Source organism: Oncorhynchus kisutch, linkage group LG27 (assembly GCF_002021735.2).
Source record: "Oncorhynchus kisutch isolate 150728-3 linkage group LG27, Okis_V2, whole genome shotgun sequence".
In the NCBI taxonomy this organism is placed as follows: domain Eukaryota; kingdom Metazoa; phylum Chordata; class Actinopteri; order Salmoniformes; family Salmonidae; genus Oncorhynchus; species Oncorhynchus kisutch.
This window is the reverse complement of record NC_034200.2, coordinates 23,153,939-23,169,253: the sequence shown is the minus strand read 5'-3', so window position 1 is coordinate 23,169,253 and position 15,315 is coordinate 23,153,939. Positions and strand designations below refer to the sequence as shown.

At 41.8% G+C, this 15,315-nt stretch overlaps 1 protein-coding gene across 2 annotated transcripts; it reads left to right on the top strand.

The window, feature by feature from the left end:
• Window positions 1-9,592: 9,592 nt before the first annotated feature.
• Window positions 9,593-15,035, top strand: kiaa0040 (KIAA0040 ortholog). Of its 2 annotated transcripts, none has more exons than XM_020463578.2 (2): window positions 9,593-9,972; window positions 12,200-15,035. In XM_020463578.2, the coding sequence occupies exon 2, from the start codon at window positions 12,799-12,801 to the stop codon at window positions 13,114-13,116; it is 318 nt and encodes a 105-aa protein (XP_020319167.1). In that variant the 5' UTR covers window positions 9,593-9,972; window positions 12,200-12,798; the 3' UTR covers window positions 13,117-15,035. The 2 variants fall into 2 exon arrangements, with proteins under 2 accessions (XP_020319167.1, XP_020319166.1); XM_020463577.2 differs by having other exon boundaries at window positions 9,754-10,128.
• Window positions 15,036-15,315: the final 280 nt, after the last annotated feature.

The window sequence follows — 15,315 nt, the reverse complement described above, 5'->3', positions numbered from 1 at the left end:
CAAGGAAACAAGACAGGAACAGCGTCAGAACACGGGTAACACAGACATGAGACAATTAATCCCAAAGCAGGGAACAGAGCTTGGGAACAGACAGATATAAGGACGGTAATGACACAAGTAATTGAGTTCACGTGAGTTCAATGATTGCTGATGCGCGTGACAGGGGATGGCAGGTGTGCGTACTGATGGTGGCTTGAGCGCATAATGCTGGGGATCCTGGCACCCTTGAGTGCCAGGGGGAGGAAGAGCGGGAGCTGGCGTGACAATAATGGAATGTCTTAATTAGTCATTAATTAAATAAAAATGTCTAGCGAGCAGAAATGATGCACTAAATAATGAACAACACAATTACTGCCGGATGTAGTTATGTTAAAAACAGAACAGCATACTGCGGGAAAGACCAAAGATTAGGCACAAGTCATGGCTATCTATACTCTGTCCTTATCCAAATACAACATGGACAGCGCTGCTTTTGAAAAACATAATTCTTTCTGCCTTAATTGAAAAAACATGTCACTGACTCCAGGTTGTCACGAGGTATTGCAATATACTGTGGTAAAACAATAATGAACCTATAACAAACAGTAACATAGGATAAATGTCAACACCTGATGTTTGGTGTCTGTAGCCAGCTTGAGCTTAACACCAGAATAGGACTCTTGGTATTCTTCACTGTGCTCGTAGTAACGTGTGTGTACTCCTGCTTAACAGCACAATTGTCTCAAACATACTGTATAAGGATGACAACCATTAATGGGTCCTGGGGTCCCTCTGCCCCTCTTCCAACACACCAGTCATTTCACAGATCACTGGGAGGAATGTGATGAAAGGCGACACTGTAAAGTCCCAAACCTCAGCCTGGTTGGGCGGCTTGCGTTGGTTTCACAACTCACTGAGCCCTGGAAGCAGATTGGGTATGACAAGTGCTGCTCTTCGTTGGACTGTGTAATAGTGCCGTAAACGTGTTGGCTTAATTGAGAATTGAGGGACCGGGAACGGATTGATGGGCAGCATTGATACTTCTGACATAGCTAACATTTAGTAAGCCAGTGGGGCTACGCGACATGAATGTTTCCAGGCCATGAAGAAGACGAGTGACAACTCCATTGGAGGCAGGAAAATAAGAGGTATGAGTTTTTGTCCACATGTTGTGCTGTCTCTCTCTTGCTTTTTCTCTTCTTGTAGGGCGTGATTTAGTCAGTGATCTAGTGTTGTGTACGTTTGTGTGCAAGGTGACGATGTCGTTATCTGAACTGATCATATAGAGTTTTGCCAAGGTTACCAGAATTGTGCTTTACCAGCAAATCACTGATAACTCATCAATAGTGAATAGCCATGATTACAAAGGCAAACTATGTCAGCATTGTGCAGTTATTGAAATGGGCTTGTATGTTATAATTAAGGAATCATAAGATATCAGTCTTGTACTGTTAAACAGTCCATGACGAGGACTATGACAAATGAGGACTATGCAATACTTGTGGCAACATGCTTACAAAGCATCATTTCTGGAGTGTAAATATTCTGGTCAGAGTTGACTCATGCTGAGATAATACAGGAAAGAGATCATCTGTGTATAAGTCAACATGGCCAGAAGGTATAGAATTTCTCTACAATGTGCAATCTTTTGTTGGAATTGATGCTCAAAGGCATCATCTCTGTACAAATCCCCTCCTCCTTCCATCCATGGGTCTATTCAAACCACTCTCTTTTGTCCCATTTATTAATATGCCACAGCATAGACAATCACAAAAGTGCCTCTTAAGGCTGTGGACTGGGCGAGCATTGTTAATGCTTTGCTTCTTCGTCTCCAAAATAAGTAATGTTTTGTCCTGGAGACCTTATTCCTGCCCCTCTGGATGTAGTCCAAGTAAGCACTTCCTGGTCCATGTGAATGTGAAGTCTCAGGCCCACTTTATCGTTCTGCCTCAGGGCTCCGGGCTCTGTTCTATATCTGTCCAGCTCAGAGCTGTTACAGGCCGTTCAGGGTGAAAAATTATAGAAATGCGCCCCAAATAGCACCCTATTCCCCAAAGCACTATAAGTAGTGCACTATAAAGGGAATATGGTTCTGTTTGGGAAGCAGACTAGAAGTAATAGAATTGAAATCTCAGGACATGCAAGTGAAAACATTCAAGACACAGCAGCATTTCATTTTGACACCCCTCTAGTTCTGTTTTGTGTGTTAAACCATACAGTTAGATAATGTCATGTTGTACGATGGAACGCACAATGTTTGACCTCTGTTACTGTTTCTTTAATGTAATTTTACATTGATGATTGAATCATAATCTAAGTCATGCTGTGTAGCATGTGCTTCTTCTAGACTCTAGCTTGGAGCTAGAGCTATTATTATGTTTGTATTATTTTGAGTGAGCTCATTGCTCTTGAAGAATTTTAGGCCAGGTTTGAACATGAGGTCAATCCACTGCCTGGTGGGAAACTCTCTACAATGTGTCTGTTCTTTTAGAGGAGGGGTAAAATATGCCTATTTATTTAACCAGGCAAGTCAGTTAAGAACAAATTCTTATTTACAATGATGGCCTACCACGGCCAAACCCAGACAACGCTGGGCCAATTGTGCACCGCCCTATGAGACTCCTAATCACGACTGGATATGATACAGCCTGGATTCAAAACAGAGACTGTAGTGATGCCTTTTACTCGGGAGCCCTATAATTATAAGATTCCACAACTGCCTGAAATATAAAGTTAGGAAACATCCAGTTACATATGTTGTGGCAGGTATCCTTATAGGAACTGCATAGATCATTACCAGTAATTCAGTTATTGATTATTTGTGTTGCTAATATAACGAAGGTAAGGTACCTACTTTAATATATTGATTAATGACAGTTACCTGAAAAATAGATGTCACTGGCATTCATAATTTAAAAAACGAATTTGAGATTAACCAAGCTTTTCAAATGAAAAAGTATCTCCAGAATTATTGGCACAATTGATGAAGATAATAAAAAAAGTCTATAAAATATGTACAGTGCATTCGGAAAGTATTCAGACCCCTTGACTTTTTCCACATTTTATTATTATTCTAAAATGGATGACATGTTTTTTAAATCCTCAGCAATCTACACACAATGCCCCATAATGGCAAAGCAAAAACAGGTTTTTAGAATTGTTTGCTAATTTATTTAAATAGAAATGAAACAGAAATACCTTATTTACATAAATATTCAGACCTTTTGATATGATACTCAAAATTTAGCTGAGGTGCCTCCTGTATCCATTAATCATCCTTGAGATGTTTCTTGATTGGAGACCACCTGTGGTAAATTCAATTGATTGAACATGATTTGGAAAGGCACACACCTATCTATATTAGGTCCCACAGTCGACAGTGCATGTCAGAGCAAAAATCAAGCCATGAGGTTGAAGGAATTGTCCGTAGAGATCAGAGACAGGATTGTGTCGAGGCAGAGATCTGGAGAAGGGTACAAAAAAATGGCTGCAGCATTGAAGGTCCCCAAGAACACAGTGGCCTCCATCATTCTTAATTGGAAGAAGGTAGGAACCACCAAGACTCTTCCTAGAGCTGGTCACCCGGCCAAACTGAGCAATCAGGGGAGAAGGTCCTTCGTCAGGGAGGTGACCAAGAACCAGATTGTCACTCTAACAGAGCTCTAGAGTTCTTGTGTGGAGATGGGAGAACCTTCCAGAAGGACAACCATCTCTGTAGCACTCCACCAATCAGGCCTTTATGGTACAATGGCCAGACGGAAGCCACTTCTCGGTAAAAGGCACATGACAGCCCGCTTGGAGTTTGCCAAAAGGCACCTAAAGACTCTCAGACCATGAAAAACAAGATTCTCTGGTCTGATGAAACCAAGGTTGAACTTGTTGGCCTGAATGCTAAGCATCACATCTGGAGGAAAACTGTCACCATCCCAGGTCTCCCGAGTGGCGCAGTGGTTAAAGGCACTGCATCTCCGTGCAAGAGGCATCACTATAGTCTCTGGTTCAAATCCAGGCTCAATCACATCCGGCCATGATTGGGTGTCCCATAGGGCAGTGCACAATTGGCCTGGGTTTGGCCAGGGTAAACTGGCATTATAAATAAGAATTTGTTCTTTAATGACTTGCCTAGTTAAATAAAGGATAAATAAAAATCCTTATGGTGAAGCATAGTGGTGGTAGCATCATGCTGTGGGGATGTTTTTCAGAGGCAGAGACTGGGAGACTAGTCAGGATTGAGATAAAAAATGAACGGAGCAAAGTACAGAGAGATCCTTGAGAGCTTCATTAAAACTTTCTCCAGAGCGCTCAGGACCTCAGACTGCGGCAACTATTCACCTTCCAACAGGACAATGACCCTAAGCACACAGCCAAGACAATGCAGGAGTGGCTTCGGGGCATGTCTCTGAATGTCCTTGAGTGGCCCAGCCAGAGACCGGACTTGAACCCAATCAAACATCTCTGGAGAGACCTGAAAATAGCTCCCCATGCAACCTGACAGAGCTTGAGAGGATCTGAAGAGAACAATGGGAGAAACTCCCCAAATAAAGTTGTGCCAAGCTTGTAGCGTCATACTCAAGAATAATCGAGGCTGTATTCACTGCCAAAGGTGCTTCAACAAAGTACTGAGTAAAGGGTCTGAATAGAGCTGATGCTTTCAAGGAGCGGGACTCTAACCCGAACACTTATATGAAATCCCGCTATGCCCTCTGACGAACCATCAATCGTACAACACCGGCTCCGACGCTCGTCGGATATGGCAGGTCTTGCCAACTATTACAGACTACAAAGAGGCAACCAACATCGAAGCATGCATGAGAGCATAAGCTGTTCCAGACGAACTTGTGATCACGCTCTCCGTAGCCAATATGAGTAAGACTTTTAAACAGGTCAACATTCACAAGGCCGCAGGGCCAGATGGATTACCAGGACGTGTACTCCGAGCATGCGCTGACCAACTGGCAAGTGTCTCCACTGACATGTGCCTGACCAAGTCTGTAATACCAACATGTTTCAAGCAGACCACCATAGTCCCTGTGCCCAAGAACACCAAAGTAACCTGCTTAAATGACTACTGACACGTAGCACTCACATCTATAGCCATGAAGTGATTTGAAAGCCTGGTCATGGCTCACATTAACACCATCATCCCAGAAACCCTAGACCCACTCGCATACCGCCCCAATAGATCCACAGATGACGCAAATCACAGATCTCAATCACACTCCAAACTGCCCTTTCCCACCTGGACAAAAGGAACACCTTTATGAGAATGCTGTTCATTGACTTAAGCTCAGTGTTCAACAGCATAGTCTCCATAAAGCTCATCACTAAGCTACGGACCCTGGGACAAAACACTTCCCTCTGCAACTGGATCCTGGACTTCAGGCAACAACACATCTGCCACTCTGATCCTCAACACTGGGGCCCCTCAGGGGTGTGTGCTTTGTCCCCCCCCTGTACTCCCTTTTCACCCATGACTGCATGGCCAAACATGACTAACATCATCATTAAGTTTGCTGACGACACAACAGTGGTAAGACTGATCACCTACAACGATGTGACAGCCTATAAGGAGGAGGTCAGAGACCTGGTAATGTGGTGCCAGGACAAAAACATCTCCCTCAATGTGAGCAAGACAAAGGAACTGATCGTGGACTACAGGAAAAGGCGGGCTGACAGGCCACAATTAACATCAACGGGGCTGTAGTGGAGCGGGTCGAGAGTTTCAAGTTCCTTGGTGTCCACATCACCAACAAACTATCATGGTCCAAACACACCAAGACAGTCGTTAAGAGGGCACGACAACATCTTTTCCCCCTCAGGAGATTGAAAATGATTTGTCATGGGTCCCCAGATCCTCATAAAGTTCTATAGCAGCACCATCGAGAGCATCCTTACTGGTTGCATCACTTTCTGGAATGGCAACTGTTCAGCATCTGACCGTAAGACGCTACAGAGAGTAGTGCGTACGGCCCAGTACATCACTGGGGCCAAGCTTCCTGCCACCCAGGACCTGTGTCAGAGGAAAGCCCAAAAAATTGTTAAAGTCTCCAGTCACCCAAGTCATAGACTGTTCTCTCTGCTACCGCACGGCAAGTGGTACCGGAGCGCCAAGTCTAGGACCAAAAGGCTCCTCAACAGCTTCTACCCCCAAGCCATAAGACCGCTGAACATATAATCAAATGGCCTCCCGGACTATTTACACTATTACATGTTTCAGTATAATAATACACAACCCCATATCACAAGGCTCTGGACACAATTCCTGGAAGCTGAAAATGTTCCAGTTGTTCCATGGCCTGCATACTCACCAGACATGTCACCCATTGAGCATGCAAATGGTGGTCACACTTAATACTGACTGGTTTTCTGATCCACGCCTCTACTTTTTTTAAAGGTATCTGTGACTAACAGATGCATATCTGTATTCCCAGTCATGTGAAATCCATAGATTAGGGCCTAATAAATGTATTTAAATTGGCTGCTTTCCTTATATGAACTGTAATTCAGGAAAATCTTTATGTTATTGCAAATACAATCACGTAACAACCCACTAGGCTGTTATGTTGTTGTTTCCACATAGTTTCAACAAAAATAAATGAATGTGATGACGTTGAATCAACATGGAAAATGGATTGAATTTGCAAAAAGTAATCAAAAGAAGGGATTTTAGTCTATTTTTCATCCAACTTTTATCCTAAAACCAATAACAACGTGAATTTTTTGGTTGATTTCACGTTGAATTCACATTACTTGACAGCGTTGGGCCAGTAACCGAAAGGTTGCTAGATGGAATCCCAGAGCTGACAAGGTAAAAATCTGTCAACCCACTGTTCCTAGGCCGTTATTGTAAATAAAAATTTGTTCTAAACTGACTTGCCTAGTTAAATAAAGCAACAACAAAAAAAGTATATACTTTTTTAAAACTTTAAACCAAATGTCATTCAAAACTAGACATTGAAATGATGTCTGTGCCAAGTGGGAAAAGTTACTCCCTCCCCCAAAATATACACTTCTTTAGGAGTTTCTGTGGAATTTATTCCTTTCTGTGTACATACCACATGGTGATACTGGGTAATTTACTGAGAAATGCAACAGAACAATACAGACAGAGAAACAGAAAGTAAGTTGCCAGACCACACAAGTTCATGTCTCCATCTTGCTGATTTCCTCCTGAAAATCAGATACTTCTGTTTCTACTATAGATGTTGTCTGATTTACTGGACTGTATGTACCAGACAGTATACCCTAGTAGTCAACTACTGAGAATAACAAATCCAAGCATTGGTAGGGTCTCTTAATCCATGTTCAGACAGGTTGACAAGGTGCCTACTTTATTCTGCCTTTTAAAATACTTGAATAACGGGAAGGAAGAGATGAGTCACTTGGGAATAACCAACCGGTTTAAACAGTGTGTCCAGTATATCATGTGGTCAAATGTACCTTGAGTCAGTGGTGTAATTTCAGCTAATCCGCGTCATTTTTATAAAGAATCTTATTAACTGCATTTCTACACAATTTAAAACCATTCAGAGAACACCTTGGCTGCTGTAGCATCATTCCCCTCAGCTGACAAGGGACAAACATTTTGAACACAACAATTCATACAGCACATCATACAGCACGTCATACAGCACGTCATACAGCACGTCATACAGCACGTCATACAGCACGTCATACAGCGATTGGTTTCTATGCACTGGGATTAAAAAAGTGTTGTTTCGTTTCATATCAAGTCAAATAGGATTTACATAGTCATCTACAGCCATCTTCCACCTCTGCATTCTTTAGAGCTGTTCACTGCAGCGAGGCAAACAGCATCCCCGTCCACTCTGAGCTGTCCGCATGGTCTTAAAACCAGCCCGCTAAGTTTTAAGTTTTAATATTGCATGCAAAAGTACAGTGAAATGCCTTTCTTGCAAACCTAATTTCCTTTTAATCGGGATTGGAATGATTTTTGTAGCCTATTTTAAATAGTTGGTGTTGAGCTAGGGTATGGTGTCTGCCATAGCCAATTGACGCCCCTGCCTCAAGTTCTCGACCTTTAGCCTGGAATTGATTGGCTACTTATTGATGTGCTTTCGAAATCAGTAGTCTCTTTAACATGAATCTGATATCATAGACATAGTCAAATTACTTTCATCCAGTCACATTTACACAAGCTGTATGTTGGACCAGTCAATCAGAAAGTGGATTGGAAAGTTCCTAAACAGGCCTTTGTTTACATCAGAGCTAATAACTACTTTTTCTTTACAATGCCATCACTGAAAATACAGGAGAGCTACTTCCATATATAGAGTAATCTCCATCAAATCAACTTTGTGTGTTCTTCAGATCCCTCCTCCTGTTTTCATTGCACTGGGCCAAAACATTTTACAGGAGTGACTCATGGCCTGCTTTGCTTTTGGGACCTGTTAGCAACGGAACGGCCGAGCCTATTTTTGGCCTCCGCATCCTTCTGATTTACTTTTCATTAGCACACGAGCTCATAAAATGTGCAGAGTAACGTTTCAAAGGCCCCCTAATGCTGCTGTGCAGGGCAATGCAGGGCATACCCCCAAAGATCCCCAAGAAGAGCCACTTCTTTATGAGAATGTTTTCTGCTGAGCAGTGTTCTTGGTTTCTGCCACAAAATTGAGAATAGAGTTTCCAAACAGGAAATTAGGAGAGATAATGGGTTGATTTAGCAGCACAAATAGGGGAATCCTAGCTTTGAGCAATGACTGCGGTAGTGCTAGTCTTTACATCCTGATTACAGTTCCTTTACCTCTTTACACTCTTTGAAAAAAGGGTTCCGAAAGGGTTCTTTGGCTGTCCCCATAGTAGCACCCTTATTGGATCAAGGTAGAATGAATCCTCTGTGGAAAGTGTTCTACATGGAACCCAAAAAGGTTATACCTGGAACCAAAAAAGGTTCTTCAAAGGTTTAACCTATGGGGACAGACAAAGAACCCTTTTAGGATCTAGCTAGCACCTTTTTTCTAAGATTGTACGATTCAGTCCTCACCCCTCAATGTGAAGTACGACAGTATATAGCCTACAGACAGGTAACTGGGTGTAGCTTATCCCAATAAACTCCACGTTATAACAAAGCCTGGAGCAAACAGAATAAATCTCACATTTTTATTGCAAAATGAGGATTACTGTGATCATGAAACACATGTACTCACATGGCCACAGACAGCATATTCATGGTTCAGTAGGAGGTTAACAAAATAATACAGTCAGTCAGACAGTCAGAGCACCTATTTGGTTTAAAATAACATATTTCAGTGGGTATTTCCCTCTCTCTGTCCTCATCTCTCTCTGTGAATTACAGTACAAGGGTCAAAGTGTGTATGTTGTGGGATGTGACAGTCTCTTACCAGTGAGTGCATGCTGTTTGCCACAGGCATGGATGAGGTCCATTCTCCTCACGAACAGGGTCACATGATCTCTCACAGATTTCTACAGAGCAGTCACACATCAGTGCATCTCTCTCTGCTTCACCTGTTTCCCTGCTCTGTCCACACCCTGAGCATACAGGACACACACACACACGCGCCCACACACACCCACGCATGCACACACACTTTAATTTCCTCTTTCCAATTAGAGTTAGTGAGGTAGCGCTGAAATGGGTGAGGTGTTTTGGTTAATTTTAGGTTTATAACACTTATAATTATGCGCATTAATGTTGTGGTAAAGCGTTCAAACACTAAAGTCAGTAGCTCTTTAGAATACGAATTTGAAAACATCAAGTTACAAACTGCAGACAAATCCAATTAATTATGAGCAGTGGGATTCTCAGGGGAGCTCTCTGTCCTCTCTCTTTTTTTTCTCTCTCGCTCTCTCTCTGACATCACTGGGAACTTGTGTGTATAAAGTAACCACAAGAATGCAGCGTGTCAGGCAAGGGAACGCGAGTACAGACAGAGGGCCCTTTCTTTCACCGGGTATGCAGGGCAGGGAGAAGGGACGCTGCACTGAGAGAGTCACACACACGGGCAGAGAGAGGTAAAGAGATACAGGCACAAAGAGCACAGTTCAATACATACCAAGTATGGGGCAACATTGAGAGCTTAGAGAATATCAACAAAAAGCAGGATTTACAAGGAAGAGGAGAGGGAAAAAAACAGCTTTACTGGCCCGGACTTCTAAAACCTTTTGCCGGTAAGGTGTACATTTCAAAAGACTGTTGAGAAATGATGAATGGGAAGCTGTTGATCTTGAATGCTGTTGATCTTATTTGGTTGAGTATCTGTGGCTAAGGAGTCGATGTATATACTTATAATACTATGTGTGAACTGGAGGTCTTGTTTTGGAAAGTCCCCTCCGTCAGTTAATGATGATGTACCAGGTGATATGTTGCTGTTCAGTCACTACTCAGTGCCATTCTATAGCATATCTCTATCAGGAAATGTAAATCTTAAATATAGCATTGGGCCTTTGCACAATGCTTCGCACATTGTCTATGACTAGTGACATTATGGTTTTGATGACTGAAACCTAAGGTTCACCTAAGATCTTAAATGTCTGAGATTTCTATCATTTGATTTGAAACTTTGCCTCGTTATGCTCTCTACTTATACTATTTCACTCTCCCTGACTCAAAGGTTACCTTTCAGCTTGATCTGTAACGCATTGAGAGAATGTCCTCTCTTATACTGTGTGGAGATATGGGCATGTTCCCAACTGTTCCCATCAAAAATATGCACTCTTGTGTTTCTTACCACGACACTGATTTTGAGTAAAGATATGAATTTGGTACACTAACACATGACTTTTGCTGTCTCTAAACTTTTGACTATCTCTGCAAAACACTGTTGACTGACTCTTATTATTAAGATAATTAGAATTGAACATTTGCCAGTTCTTCTTCATAAGGGTTTTTCAACAAATGATTACCGTGGGCCATTCATTAAATATTCCTGTTTTGCCTTGTGTTGCCTGCTGTCATTCAGGCTTTTAGGTTGGGCAGAACAGAGTTCCATGTTCCATAAATAGCTGTAGCTCACTAATGCAGTCATAAGAGTTTTTCCCCCATCCTGGCTTTGTGAGCCACTGAAAGTATCTTCCTGTTCACAGCTGATCATAGGCCAAGACAATGTTATGTCATTTTGTTACGTTGTTGTTATTTTACATGAATTCCCACGGCCTGACCAGAGTGCAAAGGCCGTCTGATGGCATGACACACTATGGAGTGGGGATGTTGTGATAGAGAATTAGATCTTGATAGATTTTTCAATGCATTGAGCTTTCATTGATTCTCTTCGTTCTCAATTTCGGCTTGAGAACTACCTCAGCATCTGTAAATGTATGTGGTGTGCACAACAACAGACCTCTGACCATTTTCTACTCTGGCGAGGAAGATGATTCTTACACCTTGCTGGACAATGCTAATGAGTGATATCCCACTGGGATAAGATGTAAACTCCACATCTATTTTACGTTGAACCAGCATTCCATTGAAATGACGTGGCATTGATTCAACCAGTGCGTGCCCAATGGGATTGTTACTCATTCCTTCCAGTCATCATACCTTGTATGTCTCAACTTTAGACTCAGCATCACCATAAAACAAATGCATAGACCTACATACATGAATAATGGAGAAGCTTACATTTAATGGATTTGGTGAACAAAATGTGTTTAGCTGAAATGGGACCTTAATGTTGACAAACTGCAAGTAGGTGCAGCCTTCTTAACTCAATGCAACAAAGTAGCAGCAGCGCACAGTTTCCTGTTTTGTTATGCTGGGAAGGAAGTGAAGCTGACTATGGGTAAGCCAATTTCACACATGGGCTGTGAGACAAAACACAAACTTTTTTTCTGTTCACTTGCAGTCAGAAACATTTGGCTTAGAAAATGGAGCAGGAAATATAATATATCTTTTTTTTTCCCTCACAGGGCCATAATCCTAGTCAACATAAACCTATAAACTACCCTTTGACCTCCTGGATACCCATAACGGTTACCATTGATCCAAGTTACTACACTGAGTGCTACACTCAGTCAATGTTAAAGTCAAAGCCATCGAAGCTAGGCCGCCATTAGCCGGCACATTTAAATGTATTTCCCTCCATGGTGCATTCAGGCAGCCAGAGCCATGACATTTTCCTCCAACTTTAATGAGAGGAAAGCTGAATAAGATACTTGAGCAGGGGAGGGAAGAGAGCGAAAAAGGCACCAGTGGGACTGGGGTTCACTCTGCTCACCTTCTTCTCTCTAATTCTCTCCACAGAAAATGTCCTCATTCCATCACTTCTCCCAGAGGAGAATGGATTAAAATAGAGAGGAGACTCCAGAGGACGTGAGGTGGGAACCCATATCCCAAAAGAGGAAACAAACAAACAACACAAACAGGCAGACTTCATAGACCTTCCCATCAAGGCAAGGAGAGATCGGAATCATTACAGCAACTGAAGGATTACAAAGGAAAAACCCCCCTCTCTCATAAACAATTGATCTTTGGACTTCAAACTTTCATAAAAAAATGCGTTGGTCTTCAAACCCCCAGATAAGGCGGTTAAGGAAGGAGGGGAGGATAAAGAGATTCTCCCTGCATCAAGAATTTTTCTAGTCTGTCCCATCCTCCCTTTCCTTCATCAGATATTCATTGTGACTGGGATGTCCTACTATATCAGTGAAATCTTCAATGTCATGAGTTCACCAAGAAACTGAAACCAGCACTAGATCAGGGTCAAATCACCACAAGAACAATCCCCAGATAACAGCAACACCCTTGCTGACTACTTCAATCAGAACGTGTTCACTATTGTAATTGGTTTCTTCTTCAAAGATTACCCTCAAGAGGAATTGTTAAGACACTGTCAGTGAACAATGAAGGAAGACATCTTGGATTTTTTCAGTGACTTGTGGAAGGTGGCCACCACTAAGCATGACCAGGGGATCTATAACACAGTCTGCCTGGTGGTGCTGCTAGCCCTGCCTATGGTGGTGCTCTTCACTTCTCTGGTGGTGTGCTGCCACTGCTGCTGCTGTCGCCACGCTAACTGCGCTGGTTGCTGTGCAGACAGCCCCAGCTCAGCCACAGCAAAATCAGACAAAAATAAGAAGAGTCCGAAAGATGAGGACTTGTGGATCTCGGTCAAAACAGGACCTATGACACCAGACAGGGTTGCCCTGACGATGGTGTAAGGTTCAGATAAGGTTTTATTTGTATTCACATTAAGCTCTTTTTTTACTGCAAGGTACAGGTACATGATGCCGAGCACTGGTGTTCAATATGCTCGACAGAAACGGTTGAAACACAGTAAAAGAGCCAACGATGTGTGTGTGTGTGTTCTTCTATCCATGTTGGGACCTAAAGTCCCCACAACGATAGTAAAACAAGTCAAATTCCCATGTTCTCATGAGGACAAAGACTATTAGGTTAGGTTTAGGGTTAGGGTAAGGGATTAGGTTTAGGAGTAAGGTTTAGGGTTTGGGTCAGGGTTACAGGTTAAGGTTAGGGAAAATAGGATTTTGAATGGAAATCAAATTTTAGGTCCCCACAAGTATAGAAGGACAAAACGTGTGTGTGTGTGCGTGTGTGCGCATGTGCGCGTGTGCTTGCATACGTGGGTGTGTGCGTGTGCATGAGCAAATGTGTGTATGTGCAAGGAAGAGTGATAGATGACACATGGTGTGCACTTCTGTGTGAAATTCACTGTCTTCACATTTGGGGACTATTTATATTTCCAATGCTGGAGGCCAGCAATCTAGTATTGGGATTCAGTTAGAAGACTATTTTTAATAGGTTAGACCATTTTAAGTTCAAAGCACTTGCAGTTATTGCACTTACAACAGAAATTTGTGTAACTACTTTGAAATATTTTGCTGTACTTGCTATACCCACTGAATGGAGATCTTAATTCCATTTATGAGTTAATTACCAAACGCAGAATATAACAGAACCAAGTGAAGCACTCAGATCTTTCAATTGCATTGCTCAATGTATATGTTTCTTTCCCCGTAGAGTATCCTACATACAGCAGCTAGGATTGTGGATAAAAAAATCTATCTAACACTTCCATGTTTTACGCTGCCTTATGCTCAGATTGATGACACAGATTCATGTTTACTGTCTTGCACTATCCCTATTGGTTCATAATATCATTATGCATGGACACCAGGTTCTCAGATGTATGGGGCGCTGAGTGGATCCTTCTTATATCCTCCATCCCTCAGTGCCAATGTGGCCCTCTGACTTAAAATAATAGTTATTCTATCTCAAAACTGGGATTCCTAAAAAATTTGTCAGAGGATTTGGTTAACTTCCATCAGATGTTTAAAATCCTAAATGAATCAGGAGTGGGCAGGGTCAGCTATACCATAAGGACCCCTTATTCATGTCCTCATTACATGTAGCGTAGCAAGACCACTCATGGTCTGTAAAGTTCTCTACTTTTGATAGATTTAAACACACAATTTTGAAATCATAATGGTCACAACCATAAACTGTCAAGAAAAGGGCAATTAAACTCTGTCAGATTTTTGTCTGACGTCAAGTCCATCAGAGTGCTGTAAGATCTGAGAATTGTTGTGTTTTTATTTGGGATTTTCAAATGAATCATTTTCTATATTTTACAAATGTTTGTATTTTTGAAACAAAAGTAGAGATTGTTCCATCTTTCAAGAATCTCTGAATTGATTTGCAAATTACAAATCCGGTGACAAATCATTTTTATTTGTTATCTATTCATGATCCTTATTTTGAGATTAAAGACTTCTGCGTTAGTTATTCACATGTAAAAAATCTGAAGGTGGAAAAATACTTTTCCTTTGCAAAGGAGGGGGGGGGGATTTGCCGTTTGTTTGAACAGGAAGTCTGCCATAGACGATAGTTTCACATTCTATCACTGAAGCTGTGATCTGTCCCAATTATGCATGAGAACATACTGTATATTCTGACTGTTTTGTTATTACACAAGAAAAAGCTGAGGTAATCATTCAAGTTATGAGCTCAGGCTACAGTGGATACCGCATGCATAATTTATCCTGTCATTTGATTTTACATAACAGCTATATGGAGAAAAGGGGGCCAAAAAAATAAAGTCTTTTTTATGCTTTGTTAATTCTTTGTTGATTGGCTAATGTTTGGCTCAGGCTCACAATATGTGCGATTAGATTAGGGCTCTACTCAGTCTGTATCGCTGAAGCGGTACCGATCGCACAATATAAATGTGAAGGCAATTTCCGATTGTGTATCACAATCTCACCTAACGTGGGAAAATTGCATTTCAATTTCAATGACGCTGTAACACTGAACTTCTGCGATACGAATTGAATAGAGCCCTAACAATATATGATACATTTTATAACGGAAAATGTAGGCCTTTACCTTTAGAGCTATTT